Below are 25196 nucleotides of genomic sequence, written 5' to 3' on the forward strand. Positions count from 1 at the left end.
AAAAATAAAAGGGAAGGAGAAAGAGTTAAAACATGCTCAGATTGTTGTAAAAATGATTGAAAAACAAACAAACCCGCAACTGTGTCAATTATTCACATCCCCTCTATAAATAGAGAAACCCTGGAGATGGGGGCTTTCCCTTGGGCTACCTGCTCTGCTCTTTCATTAATTTATTGCCAAGGCCCCACAGTGCTTTCTCAGTGCTGTGCTCCTGGTTTTGTTTCCTTTAGCTGGGATTTGGGGATTGCTGACTGTTGCCTCTGTGGAGGTTCAACGTCTCTCGACAAATCTTTCTCCCTCCCTCTCTTTTTGCCTTTTCTTCCCTCCCTTGGGAATTGTCGTAGGGATGGTGCTGAATTTGGATGAGCAGGGCTTCCCACACCTTCACCTTCAGGAGTTCTTCTCAAAGGGAATGTGGGTTTATTTTTCTTTGCCCTCCTCTTCATCTGGAGGATCACCAGCATTGTTCTCGCAGCCGTGACAGACACTGGAGGTTGTGTGCTAGCACAAAGAGGTTGTGCAATCAGAGCTCCACCAGCCCATTCCTGGGCATGGATGGATGGATCCCTGACCTTCCTGGATGGTCATTGTTGGCAGACTCTAGATTCAGGAGCAGTCATTCTCCTCATCAGGTAGGATAAGCTGTGGTTGGTTTGAAATTAATTTTTCTCACAAGCAGTGCTCTGTTTGAAATTAATTTTTCTCACAAACAAAAGGCTTCTATGGCATTTTAAATGTCATAGAAAGAAAACACAGAGAGGAACACGTTTGTAATTTATTTTCAGTGCTTTAAAAGTCAACCATCTTCTGCAATCCTCTAAAGTTGGTCTCAGGGCTCAGTGTCTAGATCAAGATCAGGAAAGCTTGGAGCATTTCTCAATTGCATTTCTGAACAAAGATCTGGGCACAGAGCAGTCTCTTGTCCGTCCGTCCGTCCGTCTGTCCGTCCATCCATCCATCCATCCATCCATCCATCCATCCATCCATCCATCCATCCATCCATCCATCCATCCATCCCACTGCTGCTGCCTCACCTCGAGGCATGGGGGCAGCGTTGGGCACCACAGTCTGAGAAGGATCTAAAGCTCTTGGAGAACATCCAAAGGAGGGGCATGAGGCTGCTGAAGGGTTTGGAGGGTTCTTGGGGTGTCTGTGTAAGGCCAGGAGGTGGACTCTGATCCCTGTGGGTCTTTTCCAGCTCAGGATAAGTTATGCTCCCTCTCCTGGGGGTTTTGTTTTGCAGAGAGCAGCCCAGGGATATAGGATGGGGAGAGCCAGAGCTGTCAGGCCAGCAGAACCCTGGAGCACAGGAGAGCATTTACCTTGGTCTCAGGGCAGGGCATTGGCTGGGCTGATCTCAGCAGCAATTCACATTAGCTAACTAACTATTAACTAACAAAATGTGGCCTCCAGTGACAAACCAAGGGCCTGATTCTCCATTTCAGGAGATGGGATTGAACACTGGAGTTACAGTGGCATGGAACTGGGATTGTGGGTGGGGAATACAGCCCAGAGCTGCTGATGGATATTGAATGGTTTCTGTATGGAATGCCTACTGCTTCCTGTCTCTGTATGTACATCCTGCTTGATGGTAAAGTTACCGAGGGCTTCTCCATGCTGCATGAAGATTTATTTAGCAACCAACTGATTGTATTTGAAATCTGACAAATACAATGCCTCATAAAATGAAAATGTAAAAATAGAATTGAAAGAGAGCTGTTGTCCTTCTCGCCAACTTTTCCTGTTCACTGGACAAGGGGATATATTTGCACACTGAGTTTTTTCATTTTGGAAAGGAAGGGTTGTGCTTTGAAAAGGAGTCTTTTCAAAAGCTACAGTTACCATATTTTTCATCCATTAATGTTCCTGTCAAGTGTCCATAAGCAAACAGAAAACAGGTGTTCTGGAGTTTTCTCCAGCCTCTTGACATTGCAAACTCCTGCAGCATGTGGAAGTCAGAGCTCTTTGCTGTACCTGAAATCGCAAGTAGCAGATGTGAAGAATAACAAGGTGCTCCTTTAATCTGCTCTGCTTCCTTGCTCTGCATTTAATCCATGCGTGGAGGTTTCCTGTGCTCCCCAGCCGGGAGTGGCTGCACGATGAGCCCTGTGGGAACTCCTTGGCCTGGCACTGTTGTGTGGCTGTGCAGTAAATACAGCTGTGCTGCCTGCAGCCCTTCAGAGGATGGGGAGCTGCACTGATGTGTGCAGGTGTTGGCTCGCGCACACCAGGGACGTGTCTGAGTGTCGGGATGTGTCGGGAGCAGTTGGTGCTGAGAGGGGATGTTTTGTCTCGAGTGTAGAAGTTTGGAAATCTTTATTTGATTTTTTTTTTTTTTTTAGTGAGATCAGTTGTTCCACGTGTCGATGTTTACAACTGTCCCATCTCCCCTGAGAACAGACTGGTGGGTCACTGGTCAGCTTCTCCCTTGGCCAGTCTCCATGGGAGCAAACATGACCAGAAAGGGCTCTGTGCTGGAAAGGAATTGATGGAGCTGTGCTCATGTTTGCTTCAGCCCTTCCTCCTGAACGAGGAGCATGGGCATCACTTTTTGCCCTGTTGGACCTTCCAAGACCTTGCTGGAAGAAAGGCTTTGCTGGAGGCTGCTTCAGAACTCCAGAAATTCTGCTGTGGCAGAGCCTGGGCTGTTGGAATGAACCAGGACACTGAGGACTGTTCTAGTGCATATTAATGTCAAAGTATGAAAAAAGGATGTTCTTCTTGAAAAGTATGAATTGGTTTGATTTAGGAAAGATGTCTGAATTGTAAAAGTTAATGGGAGCAAAACTTTCCAGGAAAGAGTTGATGGGTAACGATAAATCCTTGTTTTGTGGAGGAGCTGTGGTGCCCAGTACTCATCTGTTTGTGGCAAAGGATTTTTCCAGCCCTTCAGATGTACTGGAGCAGCATGAGGATTTGGATAATGCAGGATCCAGGTGTAAACATCCCCTTTGTAACAAAGGATTGCCAGGAGAGAAGGGTTTTTGCTGGAGAAGCACAGGTGGTGTGTGGAATGGGCTACCTTGGAACTGGTTTCTCAGGGGGATGACCAGAGTTTGTGTCACCCTGGAGCAGATTTTACCAAGTTACAAACTTCTCAAAAGCCATGTCAGGATGGAAGATCTGACAGAATGCTGGGCTGTGCCTGTCTTGCTCATCTTTTGGTCAGGTTTCTTTGAGGCAGTAGCAGGCAGATCTGAACAGCAGCGGTCCCAATTCCCTTTCCTGGGAGGTGAGGAATGCTCGTGGCAGGGTTGCTCCCTGTGTGGTGGGTGCAGGTGGGGAGCCTCTTGCCTGTAGGACCTTTTTTGTCAGCAAGATTCCCCTCTTGGAAATTATTGGCAGCTGGCATGATAATGAGTCCATTTCAATATAAATGAGCTTAATTTTATTAATTCCTGCCAGCTTCTGAGCAATTTATGAACTGCTTTTCAGATCTCAACCAACAGCTTGGGGGAAGAGGGGGAGGTGGGGAGCAAAGAAGGGAACATGAAGGAAGAGAAAGAAAAGAATATTTTTAATTTTAAAGAGCCAATGACTCTCATCTCTTTTGAGAATCCAACCAAGAGTGAGGATCACTCCACTTTCTCCACCAAGCAGCTCCAAGAACATGAAGGGTAGCCATAATCCCTCCCCAGGTTTTTGTTCCCTGGAAGCTGTGGAGAAGTTTATAACTCTCCCAAGTTTGTGTGCAGTGTTGTGGTGATGTTTTAGTGCTGGTGCTTGACTGGGAGAAGGGGGAGTTGGGTGAGAGCTGGACTGGGAACACATTCAGCCTCTCCCAGGCCTGGACTAGAGCTGGGCTCCTTGCAGGGGAGCTCACCAGTGGTACCAGGCCTGGAAAGGGCTGGGATTTGGTGTCCACATGACCTCAGTGTCTGACTTGAGGACTGCCCTAAGGACTGGTCTCAGGTCTAGGTAAGCACAGACTGGTCTCTTCTATCTGCGCCTTTGTGAGCACAATTAACCTGAGAACCCTGTCCTTGCTCACAAAACCAGATGTAAATGCTCTGCCCCAATGTGTGATTCACCTTTGGAAAAGGGTAATGAAATCCCTGCCTGGAAAAAACAGTCCTTTCCATAAATGAGACAGTCTGCAGAGAAATCTCCTGCAAGCCCTTCCAGCGTCTCCTGGGTGGTTGGGTTCCCCTTGCTGCCAGAAATTCGGCCCTGCTGTGTTGGAAGGTGCCTCTCTTGGTGGTCGTCATCAGATGCAGGTGTGGTTTTGGCCCTGAGCTGAGACAGACCAGCCTCAGCGAGGGAATGTTGAAGTCTAGGGGGATTTTTGTTGGGAAGAGGAACTCTCCATGTCCTGTGGTTGGGGCTGGTGGTGCTGGATTGGGTTTTTCATTTACTCTGCCACCATCAGCTTTCATCATCCCAATCTGAGCACAGCGTTCTGTGCTGTGCTGCCCAGTGCTCCTTAGGTAAGTGCTGATGGCAGGCCCTGGCAGAAGATGCTCCTGTGCAGCCCTCCCTGCTAACCCTGCTTTGTCTGATTTGTTTTTCTCCCCTTTCTCCCCAGGTTTTTGGCATGTAGTCATAGACTCTGACGCGGGAGTAATGGAGTCGCTGAGTGGCAGGTGCTGACAGCTTCTGCAGTCCCAGTAACTGCTCATTTTGGGGTCATTTGCAATTCTGTACCTCTAAATGCCACAGCTCTCTGGTTGTGCTGGATACCGGGACTGCCTCGGAAGGTACATGTGCGTCCCTTGTGTTTCTGTAGGGCTTTGCTGTGCTCTGGGATGCTGGGGAGGGCAAGGGCACGAGCTGCATGTGCTGGGTACCTGGGCTTGGTAGCACAGGGGCTTTTCAAGCAGCTCCTGGTGACATCCCTTCCTCCCTCCCTCCTCCTCTTACTCCATTTGCCTCCAGGGTCTTTCTGGAGTCCATCCCTACTTTAACACATGTGAGAGCGGCTCACAAAATAGAAGTGTCTGGTTAAGAGGTTCTGATGTGAAAACAATGAAATATGCCACTGGAGTTTCTGAGAAACTCAAAGACTTTCTGTGGAATTTCAGCCTCTCTATTGCCCTTTTGAAAAAGCACATTTTAATTACAATAAAATATGTGTGTTCACACTTGGTTATTAGTCTTGTACATTTTTCTATGTGGTTCTGGTGAGTTCAGTGAAAATCTTTGTTGGCTGACAGATTTTAGCAGAAATTTATTTCTGTAGGCTCACTGCCCGCTGTGGATTTGATCATTGTTCTGGTTCTCACAGCCTTCGAGCTATGCTCCAGGAGAAAAATACAGATTTGTCACCAGGGCCTCCCACTAGAATCTAATTTTAAATTTGCAATCTGTTGTCTTCTGAGGTGCTTCAAATTTGGTTGGAAATTTAGTATTTTTCAGATAATGCTTCTGGAATCTGGTGGTCCAACCTTTTGCAGGTTCAATAGTTACTAACATAGATTTAATTCAAATGAGTATTCTGGTTTCGTAATTACTTTAAGAAATAATTTAATATCGGGGTAGGCGAAGAGGAAGGAAAATTACTGGTGTTAAAGGAGATTATGTTCTCTGAGTGGTCCATCATCAGTGGTCATCTAGAATGTGATATAATTTATGGGTAACCATTTCATGTAAGAGTCATCCAGCAAAACCTCAGCAGTTCAGCCGGAGGTCAGTCTGCTCTTCCCACATACCCAGTGTAGGGAACACTGTTTTTCCTGCAAAATTTGTCTTCTCCCTGCTGGCAGCCTAGTCTTGATATCAGTCTGAAGTTTGAACTTTCAAAAAGCATATCTCAACATCTCAACCCCCTGTCCTGTCTCTTGATGTGCAAGCTGGCTTAAAGGTGACTTTCTTGAAGTCACCACATTTCTGACATTTTCCCTGTGCTGAACCAGGAAGGAGCAGGTTTTCGGGGGGAGAGAGCCCTTTCCCAGCATGGATGGTGAGGCCACCTCTTTGAGGATGTGGAGGCAGAAGTTGCCACCCCTCATTTGCCTGCCTTGGGCTGCAGATACAAATCTGGATCTTCCATGTGCGCCTTTGGCGAGCGCCTGAGTCAAGGCGCTGGTGCCTCTTCCAGGAGACATGCCTGTCTCCCTGCTTTGCGTTTCAAGCCTCTCCCTCCCAGAGAGAGAGAGATATTTCATCAGAGGCCCTCTGTTCCCACAAAAAGTTTGGGTTCTGATGAATCAACATTTTCTGCTGAAAAAGGTCCAGCCAGTTGTGCTCACAGCGCATGGCCCCGTGCTGATCTCTGCTCTCTGTGAGGTTCAGGGTAGTTCCCAGCAGATTCCTGACACCACCACAGACCTGCCTAAAGCATGGAAGTGTGTCCCACTTGATCTGTGTCATATCCTGGTGGTACCTTGATGGGTCTTTAATGGTGGCCTTTGCATTTGGCAGCTGAGCTAACAAGGGGAGCCTTTGTCCTACCAGCACTTGCGTGCAGCTCCCATTAACATTACTCATTTTCCTAATTTGATACAGATTTTTTTCATTGAGTGTGCTAAACGCAGTTAAGCCACAGACAGCATCTGGCAGTTGTAGCTGAGCAGTTTGAGACGCTGTTGCCCCAGGGTGTCTGCTGTGGCCCGTGGGAGGGGGAGGCTGGGGCTCCCCTCCCCTGTCCAACTCCTGCTCGATGAGGATGCCTGTCTATAGTCTATAGCAGTGCCAATTCCCCTCTCAGGGCTGCCTTTCCAGATCTGCCTGAGCTCACCTCTCAGCTCCCTGCTGCCAAAAAATGAGGAGGTGTCACTCTCTAGACACACTGTCCCCCTCCTGTCCCTACTGTGTCCCCAGACAGGTACCCTTGTGCTGCCTCTGGCACGTGCCAGGCCAACTTGCTAGCTCAGCAAAAATGAACTAATAAGCTTTTCTTTTTGCTGTTTTTTCTTTTCCCCCCAGATTTATTTTCTGCTGTTTTAGTGGACTCTGCTGCACGAGCGCTTGATTTGGTTCAGGGTAACTGGTGGAAATGCTCAGCCAGCGATGCAGAAGGGAGGCAGAAATGGGGTGAGAAGGTAGGATTGAGGGGGTCCCTTTCAGAGGAACCCCCTCAGCTTGACCTGGTGGGGTCAGCTGTCCCACCCAAGCTGTGTCCTGCATATCCCAGGAGAGATGGGCTCTGCCAGGGGATGGTGACAAACTTGGGGCATGGCACTGTCTTGCATGGCTGCAGCTGGATCAGCTGCTCTGCCTGCAGCCCTCTTGCTGGGCAGCGTTCCTGCAGCCTTGCAGATGGGAATTCAGTGGGATTAGGCAGGGCCTTTTCAGGATGCAGGGGTGTGAGGTATGGGCTCACTGACAGCCACTTGTGGATTTGCAAACTCCTCACCCAAAACACCAATCGACGACGGAATTAAAAAAGGTCAGCTTTTTACTTTGAAGTCTGACACTTCTTGCCAATCTCTAGCAGATACTTCATTGTGTGAAATCACTTCCTGAACATTCCTTCTGTGGAGAGACTTCCCTCCTTCCAGGAGAGTGTTATTTCCTCAGGGGATGCAGCCTGAGCTGCTGCTCCTTTCCTCACCAAGCCCATTTGTGTTCCTGTTGCTTTTCTGGCTTGGGGAAGTTTTGCTTGGTGTGGTCAGAAGGTAAAGAACCATTGCAGCTTTCAAGAGGACTTTTAAAACTACTCATTCTCCTTAGGGTGAGAAGGGATGGCTGGAGATGGGATACATAGTGCAGGCTCTGCCAGGCTGTGCAGTCAGTGGAAGTCCCCCCGGATGGAAGTGTGGTCAGCAGGAACCAAAGCAAGGGAAAGCATTTCCCTGAAAGGATTTCTTCTGCAGGATGGAAGCACTGAGGTCTGGTTTTAGGTAACTGCAGAAGAAAAAATGCAGGTTTTGTGCTTTAAAATGTTCTATAGGCAAAAGCTGGCTGATTTTTTTCAGTCTGTATCAAAGTGCTGTAGTTCTTAGGAGATAATGAACCCTTGTCTAGGGATTGATAAAGCTATCTTTTTCTTTTTTGTTCTAAGATGTATACCTGCCCTTTATTCAGTGCTTTTATTTATCTACATAAGTCATGGCAGCCAAAGGGAGTTATGCCATTCATTTCAATAGATGAAGGGCATTTCCTGCTGTAGCTTACTTCACGTGCAATTGTAGTTATGTTCAATGCAGAAATGCCCAGATATTTATGGTGTTTGTTGCTCTGGCACTGAAAAGACTTTTAGCCTCAGCCATGAGCAGCTTTGCTGGGTAGAGCAGCAGAGGCACAGTCCTCTTGCTGTGGTCAGAAGTGTCAGTGCAGGGTTCAGTTATGCTGTGCTGTCCCATTGTTTAATGCCATCAGTTCCTCACTTTCCACGTGTTTATGTAGGGCTAATTCAGTTCTGTGCAGCAGCAATTGTGTGTATATAGGTAGTGAGGGAAAATACATAGTTGCATTCATTCTGCCAGCATCTGGTTCAGTGCCCACTAACATCCGGTCAAAGGAGAGGAAATAGCCCGAAGAAATTAAAAACTCCAGATTATTTTACTGTCAGGGCAGCTTTTTTATTTTCAACCAAAACTGACGGAAAGGCCTCAAAACAAAGAAGTTTTGTCTTGGAATTTCTTTTCAACACTAATGGACTGTTTTTCTCTATGCAGTTGTCTCGTGTGTAATTCAGCATCTCCTGTTTAATTTTGAACTTTGGCATTTACTTTTCTTCCTCTTCTTGCTGTCAGGCCAGATGGGAAAGACCCAATACTACTGATAAAATATTTCTGACATTTGTTGAGTAAGATCCAGACCTCAAAGTGTTTACCAAGGTTGAATCAGATCATCACTCCCACCTCCTGGATGGGAAACCTGTTCCACAGCGGGATGTGCACAGCTGAATAATGCAGGAGGCTGGGGCTGGGGACACCAATCCCGTCCCTGCGTTCCAGCTCAGATCAAAGAGCTCAGATCTGCTTCTCTACTTCAGAGGGAGTGGGAAGAAGAGGTTATTTTTGTGTAGTCTGAGTCACTTATGCTAATTTATTTTTCATAATATGGCTTTTTTGTGGGGGACTCTCCGTACCTGCTTAATGTTGCGCAGTTTTTTTGTTCCAGAAATCAAACCTGTCATTAGCTTGCTGTCAAAAGGGTGGATTTGTACTTTGCTGTTTGGTGCTTCACTTTGCAGTTCCTAGCCAAAAAAAAGGTGAAATCTCAGCTAAAGGTGTACCTCCCTCTACCTTACAGCATCTGTTCCCTGCAGATAAACAAGAGCTGTTGATTTTTTGAGTTTTTTGGCTGGAACGATGACGCTGATGCTGAGGGTCAGGTAAATGTGCACAGAGCTGAGATGGGACCATGGTGCTAAACTGGTTCCAGTTCACACTGAGTTCCAGGGTTCAGTGCTTCGCTCTTCTGCACTCTTGGTTTGCACCAGCCGAGCTGTCTGGCTGTTTGCAATATTCTGATTTAACTGTATTTCCAGGTTTGCCGGTGCAGCCGCTGGCTCCCATAATTAATTAATCTGTGGGATTAATGCTGCAGTTATGGCAGTCCCTGCAAGAAGCTGCGTGTAGGTTTTGGGATGGGCTCGGTAATTAAAGAAATAAAAAAAGCAGCTGTTGGTGCATTGGGATGTCCCTCCCCTAACCGTGCCCGCTGTGTCCCTCACAGACCGTGACGCCATGGGCAACGCGGAGAGCCAGAGCGTGGAGCATGCCTTCTATGGGGACAAGCAGCCGGGGCTGGGCCGCAAGCACACGTCGCGCTCACTGCGCCTCTCCGGCAAGGCCTCGCGCCGCACGCGTCACGCCTCCTCGGGCAAGATCATCCACCGCAACTCCGAGGTGAGCACGCGCTCCAGCAGCACCCCCAGCATCCCGCAGTCGCTGGCCGAGAATGGCCTGGAGCCCTTCGCCCCTGAGGCCAACCTGGAGGACTTCGGCAGTGCCATGTGGGTGGAGCGCGTGGACATGGGGCTGCGGCCCGTGTCCTACCACACGGACTCGTCAGTGACGCCCAGCGTGGACAGCAGCACGGTGCTGACGGCCGCCTCCGTGCACAGCATGCCCGACTCAGAGGAGAGCCGGCTCTATGGGGACGAGCCGCCCTTCCTGGGCGAGGGCGACGGGCGGGCGCTGCGCTACACGGCCAACGGCACCGCCTTCGCCGACACAGCTGGCTTCAAGAAGAAGCGCTCCAAGTCGGCCGACATCTGGCGCGAGGACAGCCTGGAGTTCTCGCTGTCTGACCTCAGCCAGGAGCACCTGACCAGCAATGAGGAGATCCTGGGCCTGGCCGAGGAGAAGGATGCCGAGGCCGTGCAGGACCCAGAGGCGGGTGGCAGCCCCCAGCCCTTGGTTGCCTGCCAGCGGGCCAACTCCATGAGTGACTTGTATTCCCCCAAAACCCCCAGTGCCACCATCAACGGGGGCCCCCGAAACGCCTTTGGAGGATACTGCCGGAACCTGGTGTCTGACATCCCGGAGCTCGGGAGCCATAAGATTGCTTCGGTGACTGCCGAGGATGCGCCTTCCTCCTACAGTAACTACAACACACTCCCCTGCAGGAAGTCCCACTGCCTCTCCGAAGGGGTCTCCAACCCCCAGATGAGCCATAGCAGCAGCATGCAAGGCAGAAGGGCAAAAACCACCCAGGTAAGGCAGTTTTCTTCTGTGGTTTGGCTGGGCTGGATCTATAGATGAAGGTTTTCCGGGTTCTCCCAGACTATGTTTTTCTTCAACACCCCCTTTCCAAGCAGAGATGTTTCCAGGAGAGAGCTGAACTAGCCAGTCTCCAGAGCTGGCTCAATTCCATCACTGTACTGTCCCTTCTTTATCTGCAGCTCTCCTTGGACCTTTTGCACTCTTCACTGCCTCTGAGAAGGGGAAATCTGCATTTGCCAGCAGATTTCCCTGTGTGTTTTGCAGTGCTGATGGGTCCTTTTTTTCCAGGGTAGCTGCCAAAACTGATCACTCCTCTGCAGAGTTGTGTCCCCCCTTCTGCCCTCCCTGCCTTGTCACCCTCCCCTACCTACACTACGACTGGAGGCAAAAAAAACCAGACTGTCAGGGTTTCTCCTCCATGCTAAGCACTCACTGGGCTGAAATTTCACTTTTCTAATTAGCTGATGTTAGTGTCTGTGCAAAACATTTCCTCAAAACAGCACTGGCACTGCTAGGCATGCTGTAAACTGAGAGATGATGGGGCATGGAGTTGTAAGGAGAAGATTCTGCTTCTCTGAGCCAGGGACAGCACAGAGTCAAGAGAAGCTTTGCTGTCAGGTGCCCCTCCTGCATTCCAGACACCAGCCCTGTGATCCTGGGGCTTTCCTACATGGTGCCCTGCTTTTCCCTGTCCTGCCTGATGGAGTTCCTGCCTCAGGCTGCAGACAGTGGTTCTGCTGGCAGTTCAGTGGCAGATGATTTGCAGAGAGGGGCAGAAAGGAGTTCCAAACCATGCCCAAACTCGTGGGAGCTGCTGGGATAGGGCTGCTCAGGGACTCCCTGGCTGTGCTTGACCTGTGGAGATGGGCTGCTGCTAAATATAAAGCTGACATGCTGAAACAGATGCTGCAGTGTCCCACAACAGCAGCTTTGTTCTTCAAAATCAGCTCTTTGCTCTCAGAGGTGAAAAGCCTTTGGTGTGCCAGTACAGGATAAAAACCTAGAGAACAAGAAGAAGAAGAAAAAAAAAATAGATGGGTTTTGGCAGCCTTGGCCCTAACAGCTTTCCTGAAGATTGTTGGGTGCAACTGCTGCCTGCAGCCTGCTTTTGAGGGTATTTGAGGAAAAAGAGAATAGAGTCGGTGATGAACAGCCAAGCATTTGTTTTTCTTCTTGGTGCCTATGTTGGCATTCAGAAGATTCCTCTGAGGCATGTAGTGAAAGTCTGGAATTTAAGTAGTATTTTGTGAGGCCTCAGCCATACCCAGGGAAATTATTTTGTGGGGCTGGTTTCTTCTCCCGAGATAGGAGATGATGGCTGTAAGGAGTCTTAGCAGTGATTATTACCATGGATAAATTCAACAAAATTAAAGCTTTGCAAAGGTCAAAATTCCTCCTCCCAAGTCTTTAATCCCAGCAGCATCCTGTAAGTATAAGATAGTTGTCAGAAATGAAGTCATGTCAGCCCCTAGCCTGAGCAAGCTTAGGGAAATCACTGCCATTATGTGTTTGAAAAGGCAGAAATGAAGTCCAGATTTGCACACAAAGTGAAAGGAGTTCTTGGTGAGCCTGATGAGGTGGCTTTGGATGGGGTGAAGGGAGGGAAGTGACCAGTCTGTGTCTGCACCAGGTCCCCAGTCTGCAGCGTCTCACACTTTGCTCCTCTTTCCTTGACGCTGCTGTTGTGGAGCGTGCTGGGAGCTGAGGTGTGGGGCTGAGGCTGTGTCACTGCCCTGCTCTTATTGTGCTCCTTGGCACTGTGCTGGCCTGTGCCAGCTGGCGCCTTTTGGGCAGTTTTGTTTACCTCTGTCCTCCCAGTCTTTCAGCACTTTTATCTTTACACCCTTGATGACCCTGTTGCCCTGGAGCCTGCCATGGGTGTCCTGGTGCTGGAAAACACTTCCTGCTATAAATATGTGTTTTGACCAGCCTTTTAAACTGCTTCCCCCATCCCAATCCCACAAAATAATTGTCACATCTTAGGACCACGAGGCCACCACACAAAGGTGACCCAGGGCCAAGTGTAATGGGGTGTTGGACACAGTTTTTCCGGGCCAGGGAGGTGTCACTGCTCCATAGAGTCACCCAATGGATTCTCCTAGCCAGGAGTGAAGTTTCTGCCCAGATCCCTGTTGTCAGTCCTCACAAGACTTTGGGGTTGTATTTATCAGTGCTTTGCAGTTTTTTTTTTTCCACTTTTTGGAAAGCTGTAGCTGGGATATGTGCCTTTCTTTAGTCTCAGCTGCCCAGGTGCTAGAAGTGTTGTAAGGACCTGATGATCACTGGTGGTGACTCCTGACTAGTTTAGTTCCTAAAGCATTGCCAGAAGGCTGAGTCTGAGACCATAGCCATGGCCTTGTGCCCTGGTACTTGGTTCCCAAATCCAGCCAACATTCCATTGCATGCTCAGCTGCATTCATGAACACCATCGTGGTTTCTGTAAGTTAAATTTTCTGCAGGTTATCACTAGCTGTACTTTCTGAGCTGTGCTGACAGATCAGAAAGTACAGCTCCTGGAAAAATGCATCCCAGAAAGAAGGTGCTGGAATTATGGCTGCACATGTTTTGTTCTAATGCCTTATCCATGGGTTCTTTGCAAGTACGTGGTTTACATTACAGGGAAAACCACCAATACACCAAAACCAGGGAAGAAAATCTCTCCCTGTCCAAATTTAAACCTTAAATTGAACAGTGGGAGTCACTCTCTGCTAATTGAAGGGAGCTTTTTCCCATGAAGAGACAATTCTATCCAATATGCACAAGTGATTAGTGCTCCCGGGGTGGTTCTGGAGCACCCACGCAGCAGTTCTGCTCTTCCCAACATTGTGCCATTAAGGGTTCAGCTCTGCCAAGCGGGACTTCCCAGAGAGCTCTGCTGGGATCATGTTTGGCTTTTGGAGCTGATGTGGTGTAGGTGGAAAGGGCTTAATTGGCTGCCATTTGCACCCATTTTTCCTGGGAGGGAGAAAGCACCGCTTGATACAGCTTGTTCTGACTGTGGGTTATGAGATCCCCAGGATCCTGCAGCCTGTTTTGTGGGATCCAGATTTTGTTTAGTGGCCCTGTTGTGTCCTGTGGCAGCTAAACATCTGCCTGCAGGAGACTCCCTCCTCCTCGTCTTCCTCCCCCTCCTCATCCTTTGTTGCTGTTGAGGTAGGGATGGGAATAAAATGACTTTTCAGTTTAGAAGGGGAAGAGTAATATTTTATTAACAACTAGTGTTCTGTTTTTAGAATTAGGATTGTTAAGGTGAAATATGATTTGTTTTAAAGTGAAAATTTTTCACTCTATTGGTGCACTATGAATAGCACACGGTGGTAGAACATACTTATAAACAATATAAACAGAAAGAGAGATGATAATTATTTACATTCTTTTCAGATTTTTTCCTAGGCTTAGCCTGGTAGAAATCTCTCATTTTCTCTCTGACTGAACTGAAAATATCTATAGTCCTTCTCCTGGTAGACTTTCAGGGACAAATGTACCCCATACTCACCTGCTGTTATGAACCCTAATTGACATTTCAAGGAGGGAATTTGCCAGAGAAGCTGTGGCTATTTCATCCCTGGAAATGTCCCAGGCCAGGCTAGACATTGGGGCTTGGAGCAGCCTGGGACAGTGGAAGGTGTCCCTGCCCATGGCAGGGAGTGGAATCAGATGGGATTTAAGGCCCCTCCCAACCCAGCCCTTCTGTGATTCTGTGAATTAATGGATGAAAACCTTGATGTGTGGTTTTGTGCCCCTTCCAAGCCATCTCCTTATTCCATATTCCTTGTGAAGGCTGAGAGCGGGGGAAGGAACAAACTTCCTGCCTGACTCACTGGGAAGCTGTGCTGGCTTCAGCGCCAGCCCCAGGCCATGTCCTTGGCGTGTTAAATCCCCTTTTGTCCAATTTTCAAATTTATTACTATTTTTAGGCCTCTCTAGGTAGCCTGCAGGAATTTGGGATCTCAAAGCTTAAAAAAAAAAACCTACATAAAAATTTTTGCAGAATATGCAGGAGATGAAATCAAAGGGGTTTGTGGGAATTAGATCAAGATGTACAGAGAAACCAGTTTAAATGAGGCAATCTTTCTAGTTGATATTATTTTTTTACTATCTCAGGGAATTTTGTAACTGGTTACAGTGTTCCATTATGCTCTGTAGGATGGCTAAATTCCAGAGAGCTGACACTTGCTTTTAAGTTGAGTAAAACTTTTCCACAAAATAATTTTGTGGCTTAGAGGATATAACCCCAAATTGGAAGAGGACTACACTGGGTCAGTCCCATGGAAGCACTGTCCAGCCCAGTACCTTGTTCCCCAAATACTAACCAGTCAGGAAAAGAAAGAGAGTATGGGGTGAATTTTTCCTCAGGGCATTTTTCCCAAAGCCAGCAGATTGGAACCTTCCGGTGTGAGGAATGCATCCAAGGCTCTCTGGTTGACCTATCCCCCATGGATTCTCTTCTCTGAAATAATTTTCTGCTTCTGGCTTCCACTGCATCCTGTTCACTCTCTGCAGAACACTTGTGGCCTTCCAGCCTGCTCTTCCAGCCCTCCTCAGCCATGGTTTTCCAGGCAGAGCATCTTCAGCAGCTGGAGCTCTGCTCCCCTAAAGGAATGCTGCCTGTAGTCTGGAAAACATGGCTATTCCAGCTCAGGTGGGATTCCTAATCAGATGGACACAGACCTTTCATCTCAGCTGTTTGACTCCAGATGGAATCAAGGAAGGAGATAAAGACAGAGTTGCCAACGTTCAGTGATAATTCCTGGCACACAGGTTAGTGAGTAGCTGAAAACAGTGCTGCCGCTTGGCAGCTGCTCTGTGGGGCTCACTGCTTCCAGCCCCTCTTCATCCAGTCCCTTTCAGACAGAGGCTGTTCCCGAGGCCTCAGATGTAGCCACGTTCCCAACCCCCAAAAACTGGCTTGGCTGGATCCCACTGAGGAGCACTGGTCAGCTGGTCACCCTGCTGAGCCTCCAGGCAAATCACCCTGAAAAACCAAATATCTCTGCCTTCAGCCACGGGCCACAGGGCAAGGAAGGGCTGGAAACAGGCTGGGGCAAACAGAAACCACTCATTTTTGGGACAGTCCAGGCTTGCACCAGGGCAAACTGCTCAGGAGTCCACATCTTGGGTTGGTGTGGTAGCTCAGAATGAGCAGACTTCTTGAATGTCTGGACCAAAGGAGCTGTTTATGGCCTGGCTGAGTGGAAGTAGGTTCAGTGAGGACGGCTGGAACAGAGAGCTCCAAGGCCAGACCCAGAGGTCTTTCCTGCCCTGTCACCCAGATGGAGGAGATTAGATCATGTATTTCCTAGTCGGGATAGTTTAAAGCAAATAGTCACTCCCTTCAGAGCACACAGCTCTGCCCCAATGTTGTCAGAAAAAGGAGCATGCGAAAATTGGTGTTTTGGTCTTCACTGGCAAATATTTTGATACTCTTTCAAAGACCTTCATTTGTATTTCTTCCTTCACTCTCGGCTGGAGGCCAAGCGAAGTCAAATCTCCAGCGCTGATATTTGATCTGGCTCCACTCAGGCATGCTTTTTTAAACAGTAGGGCTTTGTCATTTATACATCTGAAGTGTATATAACAACATTGGCAATAGTTGTATTCACCGGGAAGCTCTACACATTGCATGGCTTTAGTTCTAAGTATTTTGCACTTAAAAATCACAGACAGGTTGCCCCAGATGCTTGTTTGCTGGGCTGTGCTCACTTACATGGATGCAATTTGCAGGAGTGCTCCTTTCCAGTGAAGTGCTCCCTTGAAATGTTCCTTTACAGATAGCTTCAGTGTGATGCTGTGCCTGGTTATCATCCCTGATGACAGGCATTTCCCTGCTTCCTTCAGCGAGGTGCTTGTAAAGGTGAACTCCTCCCAGATGATGTGTTTGGGTTTCAAGCTCCTGTTCTAGCAGCTGTCCCCCATTTCTACGCTCTCTATTGCGTTTTCCAGGAAGAATTGCCTCTTCTTGGCTTCAGCAAACAAAAAGTAACCCGACTCTGTCTTTTAATTTAACTGGGAAGATTTTGATGGCACGTTGCCCTTGGTTTAAATTGAGCACAGTTCGGTTGCTTTTATTAGTTCATAGTTAACTCAGCTCCTCTAGAAACTTCTTCAGCTGGGTGGTCCTGGGATGAAAGCAGAGTAAATTTGAGGGTTCCTCAGTGTATCCTTTGGGAACAGAAGCATTAAACACTGTAGCACCTGAGAACTGAGGGGATGGAAAGTGGGAACTCACCTCAGATCTGTGTAGGTGTCAGGCACTGCAGGCAAGGACCACACTGCAAGAGGGGATTAGGGCTGGATTCTCCTTCATGGAATTATGGATTTAGCACCCCTCAAAAGGGAGGAGGATTTAGCGCCCCTCGAAAGGGAGGAGCTGTTAGGGTTGATTTAATTTTCCACATTACAGCTCCAGGGCTGTACTCTCCTGACTGCTGCAGGTGTCCCTGTGTATCTATGATTTGCCTTTAGGGCACCTGAGGTAAGAAAGGCAGGTTCCTTAGGGAAGTACAGGGATGATGGTTCTGCAAGGGCCCACATATTGGCTGGAAAACATCTGGGGAATCAATGAACCAAAACTGCTGCCAAGCCTCATGGCTAGAGCTGAGGTGACAACTTAGCCCTGAGACTTTCCCAGGGATTATTGCCCAGACACTTGTGACTGTGATTCATCCTTTCATCATAAGGCTGGAGTTTATTGCCAGAAGTATCTGAGGGTCTGGGCTAGTCCCTCTTTGTCAGGGGCAAATTTGATTTCAGAGAACTATAAGGTAAATCTGCTTGCTTATTAAACTACCCTGAGCAGCTTTTAATGGAGCATGGAAGGGTTTGTTTATTTTGTTTTTTCTAAATTTAATTAAAAAAAAATTTTTACTCTTCCAGACATCTCAACAGCTGCTGCCCCAGTGCAGTGAGTGCACAGGACTAAGAATCAAACCATTTCTCCCACTCAGGTTTCAGTTGCAGTTTTTGATTTATCTTTGCTTCTCAACGTGACTGTGGAGAAAGGATTCAATTTGGATTTGCAGCAAGCCATACCTTGACCATCAAATGATGGCAGAGTCAGTACTGAAAAGAAAGGAAAAACACTTATCAGGCCAATCTTTTTCCATGTAAGAGCTTCAAAGGGACACCAGTCAGATAAAAGCAGGCAAACCATCAGGCTGCCCATTTGAAATGTATTCTGTGGTGCTTGCCTCAGGAGCAGCCAGACAGGTTGTGTGCAATCACTCTTGCTGAGTGTGAGCATCTGATTGCTCTCTTGCTCAACAGGATAGGGAACAAAAAGATATGCATTGTCTTGGAGGGAGCCCCTTCCAAGGAAAACCCCCTGTCAGCTGTAATTTTAATGTAATGGTTAATTTAGAAAGGAGTTTTAACCATGAGGAACTGTTTATATTTATGGAAGATTTTTTTTTCCTACTAAACCAGCCCCAAGTGCCCATGAATCAGTGCTGTTGGTGGGACAGGAGAGGGTGATTCACCAAGGCCTGTCACAGTGTCTGTGGCAGGGCTGATAGTGGGAAGTGCAGCTCCTGCAGGCACTCGGAGTGTGCCCAGTCATGAACCAGAGTCGGGCAAGGCTTGTCCCATCCTGTGGTTTCTTCCAGCAGAGGCCAATACCAGGTATGTTCAACATGGGGACACTTGGAACCTGTCCCAGATCTCCTCCCCTGATTTTTGCTAGCTGAAAGTAAACATTTTTCCTAAAGCAAAGGTTTTGTTTGTTTGGTTTTTTTTTTTTTCTGTTTATCTTTTAAATTTAGCTAAAATTATTTAATAGATATGGCTGCAGCAGACATGCAGAGATATGAGTACCACGTGAGCATATGCAAAAGCCACAGCACCAGGTACATTAGCCTGATGTAGCTTTTGCATTACAGTTTTATTCCCCACTGCCTTGTTTTGCTTGTTTTGCCTGAAACCCAGTGTTGATGTGAAGAAAAAACGCTGTATTTAAGTGGGTAGGTAATGCTTGCAGTAGCACTTTACCCAGCTGGTTCAGCAGTTCAGTTGCTCTCTGCACTTGATGGGGCTGTGATAACTCATTCCACTTCATTGCACTGGGATGCTCCTAGGGCTGCCCTGGCACGTGGCCTTGTTGGTGACAATGGCACTATTTAGCCCCACTGTGGTCCTCATTCCAGGGCTGATCTCTGTAGCACTGGGCATTCCACCTCTTCCTCCTTCTTTCCCTTCAGGACTGTGTGCTGAGCCTCCTTTCATAGCCCCTGGGCACCTCAGGGACATAATGGTGCTGTGCCAGGGATCCCAGTGGAAGCTCTGCTGCTGCTTCCCACATCCCCCCACCCCAGTACAGTCCCAGAGCCCGTTCAGTTCTCTTCCTCGGCCCCTGCTCTGCACGTGCCTTTCTCCCTGCTCTCCACAGGGTGATCTTCAGTCGAGCCATGAAAGCCCTGTGTTCACCAGCCCCTGCTATGGTTTGTTCCTGGCCTGGCACTGTTTCCCCCTCAGCCCCAGCAGATTCCTGTGGGATCAGAGCATTAAAGCTCAGTGCTTTGTGCAGAGCCCTGAGCTGAGTGTGCTCAGCACAGCGCTGCGAGGCTCCTGGGCTTTCCCTGCCCGCGGATGGGAACGAGCTGCCCCTGCAGCAGGAGCTGGAAGCAGAGCACTGTGCTATGAGTGCCCTGACCTCTCCTAACCCCAGCCCTGATCCCCTCTCAGGGCACACGAGGCTCCCTTCATGCCCCGCTTCATTTGATAACTCGGGACAGAGCGGTGCTGGCAGCTCTGGGCTCTGAACTGCTCCCACCTTTGTGTGCCCAGACCCTCCTCCTGCCCAAAGGCCTTGATATGGCTGCCCACAAGGCTTTGATAAGGGCTGTTTAGGAGTGGAAAGGGGAGTGCAGGGAGCAGAGGGAGATTAGGAGCAGGGCTGTAGCCTTACACTGAAAAGATCTTTTGAGCAGTGCAGCCTATCACTTGCATTGTGGCAAAGATTGTAGAGATCTTTGCAAAATGTGCTACAGTTTAACCTTATGAGCAAGCATAACAATTATATTTACTCTGAGTTCTCCATCCTTGAGGGATTTTTATAAATTACTTTTTTTGATAAGCTGATATGCTCATACATTAGTTACAGAGTATAAGCCCCATTTATTGACTGGGAAACTGAGGCAGGTAAAACAATGTCTCACCAAGGTCGTCTGAAAAGGCTGTAGCTATACAAATCCTATCCCTCAAGTTGGTGGTCTGTTCTAGTAGTTCTTTGTTTTCTTAAATCAACTAATTTTAACTAGAGCACGAGATATGCTTCCTAAAAGTTACATTGGCTAAGATTTTGAGCTGTGTACTTTTTGTAGAGTGTAGAATCATGGAATCACAGGATTGTTTGGGTGGAAGGGACCTTAAAGTTCATGCAGTGCCCCCCCCCTGCCATCGGCAGGGACACTTCCACTGTCCCAGAGTGCTTCAAGCCCCATCCAGCCTGTCCTTGGACATTTCCAGGGATCCAGGAGGATCCTCCTCTGGGCACCCTGTGCCAGGGCCTCTGCACCCTCAGATATCCCATCTAAACCTGTTGTCTGTCAGTGTGAAGTCAGGGGTGAAGTGGGCCGCAGGAAGCAGTGATTCCATGGGAATGCTGACTCCAGTGCTGGCAGGGCTTGGGTTCAGTCCTGCTTGCAGGTGTCTGTGGCTGTGTGGGCAGAGGGGCAGTGCCCTGGGCGTGTGAGCTGTGTGGAGCAGCCCTGGCACACGGGCTCACCAGGAGGCAGTGCTGGCAGGGGAGGCTGCACCATCCATCATTTCACAGTGCAAAACCTTGCTTGTGGCAGTGCTTTGTAAACACAGCTCTCTGAGCAGCACCATTTCCCCTCGCCAGATATCCCTCCTTTGCAGGGGGTGAATAGGTAATTGGCTTCCCAAAAGCAAAAGATGTTGGAACAGCAGGATCCACGTGCGGCTGGGAAAGCTGCACTGGGTGGGGACAGGGTTGTACTTTCAGAAATCCCTGCTCAGCTCATTCACACGTGGAGGAAGCAGAGTGATGCTGGCCTGGGCAGGGCATCCTGTCTGTCACCGTGTGCTGCATTAAATAACCAGATGGACCAGCAGGACTGCGCTCATTGAGCGGGGAAGGAAGTGCTTATTCTTCCAGCTGGACTCCAAGTGTCCCTTGGGAAGCAGTGTTTATAAAGAACGGGCCCATTCATTGCAAATTAATGCCTGAAAAGTTAGTCAGCCCTTGCCCTGCCCCATAGCTCTCCCTGTCCAGCCCTTGCTCCACAGGAGGATGGTTTCACACAGAGCTGATGGAGGGTTTCTTTGTTTCCACAGAGCTGCTCTTGGTGCTTGAACCAGCATCTGGAAGCTTGTTTTCTCTCAAATATTCCATTCTGCTACCTCTTCTCTCTCTCTTTTTTTTTTTTTTTTTTAAAACTTGTGAATCAAGAACTAACTGCTCTTGCATGATAACTGGAGAAGTAGACGTTGAAATTCCTGTTGGTTTTGGCCATATTTTTCACTTCTTTGCATCCTCTTCGCTCAAGTACCTAAAATATTTGTTTCTGTTTACAGAGTTTGCCCTTTGTTTGTCCTCTAAAATCTGCTGCAGATGCCTGTAGATACTGAGCTGGTGGTGGGTATCCCCCTGGGGGGATTAGCCGTGTTTTGAAGACCAAGTCACAGCCTTCAAAACCCCATTTCAATGGGATTTTCTCCAGTCTTTCTCAAATTGTCTGTATTCTTGTCTCTTCTGAGCTTTGCACTGCAAGTTCTTGGCGACCAGAAAGGGTCTGTGGGATTTGGTGGGGAATATCACATGGCCCATCATTACAGTTTGTTATGAGAACAAAAATAATCTCAACCACATTAACCTGTCAGAGGGAAAAAAAATAAGAGCCTTTTTGGTTACATAATTTTCAAAGGTTGGCCTTGGGGTGTCTGAAATGTATCTTCAGCTGTAGGTGTGAATGCACAATATCAATGTTTTCTCCTCAAAATGCGTAGGTTGGGTGCTGCTTTTCTCAACACTGCCAGTTTTTGCTGCCATATGTTCTCCTTTTGCAAAACCTTTATCACTGTTAATTTGGCTTAATGTAAACAGATGATGCTGCATCCAAATTGCCAAGGCTGCAGAGGCACCACCTGGAGTGGTGCATGTGTGACTGGTCTTTCCTAACCTGTGCTGGAAGCTCTGCCTCCATCCCACCTTTTCCTCTAGCCATTTGTCTCCAGAAGGAAGGAATCTTGCCTTAGATGCCCCAAAGGCAAAGTATGGACCCACAGGGACTCCTGGAGGAGTCTGGAAAGTACAGCCCTGGAGCTGTGAGATGTTAAATGTTGAAAACGCAGCTGTCCCCATGAAGCTGCAGGGAAATGCATGGGGCAGCTTCACCCTTCTCTCCAAGCTGGAGAGCTCTTCACAGCTTTGGGACAGCTGCCTGTTTGTCACCACCCCACCTTTTCCTCCAGTCGTTTACCTTAGGGAGGAGAGGAAATGATTGATTTCCATCGCTAGAAAAAATGGAGGCGTGAAAAACCGCAGTGCCCCCGGGCATACAGGGCCTTGGCCAAGCTCTCCCCTCAGCCCGGGTCTCTCTCCCAAGCAGGACATCAACGCGGGCGAGGGCAGCGAGTTCACGGACAGCGGCATCGAGGGCGCAGCCACCGACACGGAGCTGCTGTCGCGGCGCTCCAACGCCACCACGGCCAGCTACTCGCCGCCCGCCGGCCGCGCTTTCATCGGCAGCGACAGCGGCAGCAGCTCGGCGGGCGATGGGCTGCGCCAGGGCGTCTACGAGAACTTCCGCCGCGAGCTGGAGATGAGCACCGCCAACAGCGAGCACCTGGAGGAAGCGGGCTCGGCCCTGAGCGACGAGCAGAGCAGCGGCACCCTCAGCTCCCCCGGGCAGTCCGACATCCTGCTGACGGCCGCGCAGGGCACCGTGCGCAAGGCTGGCGCCCTGGCTGTCAAAAACTTCCTGGTGCACAAGAAGAACAAGAAAGTGGAGTCAGCCACGCGCAGGAAGTGGAAGCACTACTGGGTGTCACTGAAAGGTACGGGGAAGGTGGGCAGGGGGGTGTCCTATGGGGTGGCCAAAGCAGGGGCCTGGGCTCGTAAGAGAAGCTGCTGTGAACTTCAGTTCACATGAAGTATGGGGAAATGGCCCTGCTCTTTTCCAGAGGTTTCACGTGGTGCTTGCTGATGTGCTCAGTGTTGGCATGTGGGCAGGCACCCCAAGGCACAGCAGTGGGGTTCATACCTTGCTTGGAGCCCTGCTGGCACCAGCCAGGGAGGCTTCACTGGGCACTGGGTGATCCCTTGGAGAAGGTGTCCGTGGCTTGCTGATAGCTGAGTGAGTAGCCACGTGCCCCTGCAGGCACATGATGGTGGGAGACTATTGGTGGTAACAGTGGCTGACATTCACACAGGGGCTCTGCCACACTCTGCCTCCCTTCTGTACCTCTTCTTCACTAAGAGGTGCTTCACATGTATAAATACTCAGGGTTTCAGTACATTTGCAGGGTGCACAGGAAGCTGTTGGTCATGAAGACTGGCATGTGGCTCTGGCTGTGTCACTCATCCCGTGGTGGCAGCCCTTGGAACCCAGGTGCCCTGCTCCCTCCTCAGCTGCCCGGGCCACTGATCCTCTTCGCTCTGGATTAGGCACATGCTCATAAACTCATCTTCATGTGCTTCATCAGCGGGGAAACGGGAAGCCACAATTGTGGGACGGGCCTCCCTCTCCTCTGCTGTGGCTAGAGCCAGCAGAGGTGGAGCCGTGTCTCCTGCTCTAGGGGGTTCACCCAGAAGACTCAATGTGGTCGGACCCTGCCCTCCCCACAGAAAGCTCTTCCTAGAGCACTTGTTTATTTTTAATTTGCAGCGCTGTTTTAAAGCCGACAGCAAAGTTTGGAGCCAGCTCTTCCTTGGGGTGGCTGGAGAGCTGGGGAAGTGGGAGAGGAGAAGGGAGGTGAGGGACAGCCCTGATCTCCTGGGAGGGGGCAAGAAGGGCTCGCTTTGAGAAGCTGGCAAACAAAGGGCCATCTGGGAGAAGAAAGGGGAAGGATGAGCAGGGGAGTGATGTTGTTTTGAAGTGCTTTGGCTCAAGTGGAGTGTTAACTCCTTGGATTGCTGTGCCTTGATAATGGCAGTGTTTAATCGGGGCTTTGAAGTGAGCAGCTGCCATTGTTTGGCTGCAAATTATTTTCTGGGAGGCTGGGTACCAGAGCATCCCTTTCCAGTGACACAGCAACTGTGTGCCAGCCTGTAAACAACTGGAGATAGCTTGGAAGGTGGTAGAGGGGGAGACCCCTTTCTTTTTGGAATCTCCCAAATTGCATCCATGCTCTGTACTTTGTTTTCCTTCCCCAGAAGAATTGTAAAGATTATTTTGTAACACCGACCAGGTTATTTGCTATCCCCAGCTAAGTTTTTTTGTCCATAAGTCTTTCAGCCGGCACAGCTCATCCCAGCTACTTAATTCCAGTTACTGTCTTCATCCAGTAATTAAATGGCTTGATCTTTGCCTTGCAGGGACTGCAGCAGCAGCTGCAGAGGCTGGGCCATGCTCGGGGCCTGTCTGCTCCCAGGTCTGGCTCACACCTGGTTGTCACCCTCAGGGGACCAGGATCTCATGCCTACCTCTTCCCTGTGGTGGGGTGTGCATGGACAACCCCAAATTTGTGATTTCTTAGGCTGCTTCTCATCTGGGGATGTGTTTTACTGCCCATGACTTTCTGTTTTGGCAGTCCTAGGGAGAACAAAGCTCAGGACAAACAAAACAGCCCGGGGTCAGGGCTCACTGTGCCCTACAGCTCATGGTGTCCCTGCTTGGCATTAGCCCCAGCAGAGCATTTGAACGTGCTGCTTGTTGTCTCTTGCAGGCTGCACGTTGTTCTTCTACGAGACCGACGGCAGGTCTGGCATTGACCACAACAGCATCCCCAAGCACGCTGTCTGGGTGGAGAACAGCATCGTGCAGGCCGTGCCTGAGCACCCCAAGAAGGACTTTGTTTTCTGCCTCAGCAACTCCCTGGGTGATGCTTTCCTCTTCCAGGTTAGTCTTTGCAAAATTTTTTTCTGTCTCCCAGCAAAGGGGGACATCTAGCTCTGGTTGAGATCCATGGAAAATCATGCTGGCTGCAGCAGTTTTGGGGTTTTCCTTTGGCAGCACTAGAGGAAGGACATGAGCTGAACACAATCCGTGTCAAATCTACTTTTTTAATAAAGGCTGGACCTTCCTTGTGTAGCTGGCTGGAGCGAAGAATGAAGAAATGCTCTTGCATCACTGTGAAAACTGGTTGGGTAGCATGCTTAGAGCACACAGACTAAGCCAGTCACCACACAGGACATCCAGCTGGGCACTAAATGGGCTCTGCCACTCTCTGTAAGAGACCTGTGTCAAAGGGGGGCCTTGCAGGGAGGCTCAAGGGGCTGACAAGAGCAGGAGCAATTGGAAGTGCAAGGGGATGTCTGGATCTGCAGGTGCTCTCCCAGAGGGGCTGCAGAATCCAGCTGCCCCTTGCTCACACATCTTGTTGCTGCCCAAGAGGAGACTGGAAGTGCAGGGTTGGTCTTTAATCAGGAAATAAAAATGTTTCCATTCACTGGGTGCATTTAAAAAAAAAATCCCAGGACTTAAATTAAAGACCACAGATTAGTTGATGTGTTTCACTTGA

The 25196-nt window shown here is 49.1% G+C and overlaps 1 protein-coding gene across 12 annotated transcripts in view; it reads left to right on the plus strand.

The window, feature by feature from the left end:
• The window catches only part of TIAM1 (TIAM Rac1 associated GEF 1), a 155895-nt gene that overhangs the window by 76277 nt on the left and 54422 nt on the right, over window positions 1–25196 (plus strand). For 5 of the 12 annotated variants that reach the window (XM_085567164.1, XM_085567308.1, XM_085567217.1 and 2 more), the window contains 4 exons: window positions 4526–4697; window positions 9565–10547; window positions 22121–22571; window positions 24402–24574. In XM_085567164.1, coding sequence (XP_085423290.1) covers window positions 9576–10547; window positions 22121–22571; window positions 24402–24574 — 1596 coding nt within the window. In that variant the 5' untranslated portion in view covers window positions 4526–4697; window positions 9565–9575. Of the gene's footprint in view, window positions 1–4525; window positions 4698–6864; window positions 6981–9564; window positions 10548–22120; window positions 22572–24401; window positions 24575–25196 lie in introns of all 12 variants that reach the window. The other 7 variants (XM_085567400.1, XM_085567452.1, XM_085567519.1 and 4 more) reach the window with 3 other exon arrangements.

The sequence above is a fragment of the Lonchura striata genome, chromosome 1 (assembly GCF_050655825.1).
Source record: "Lonchura striata isolate lonStrDom1 chromosome 1, ASM5065582v1, whole genome shotgun sequence".
Lineage (NCBI taxonomy): Eukaryota > Metazoa > Chordata > Aves > Passeriformes > Estrildidae > Lonchura > Lonchura striata.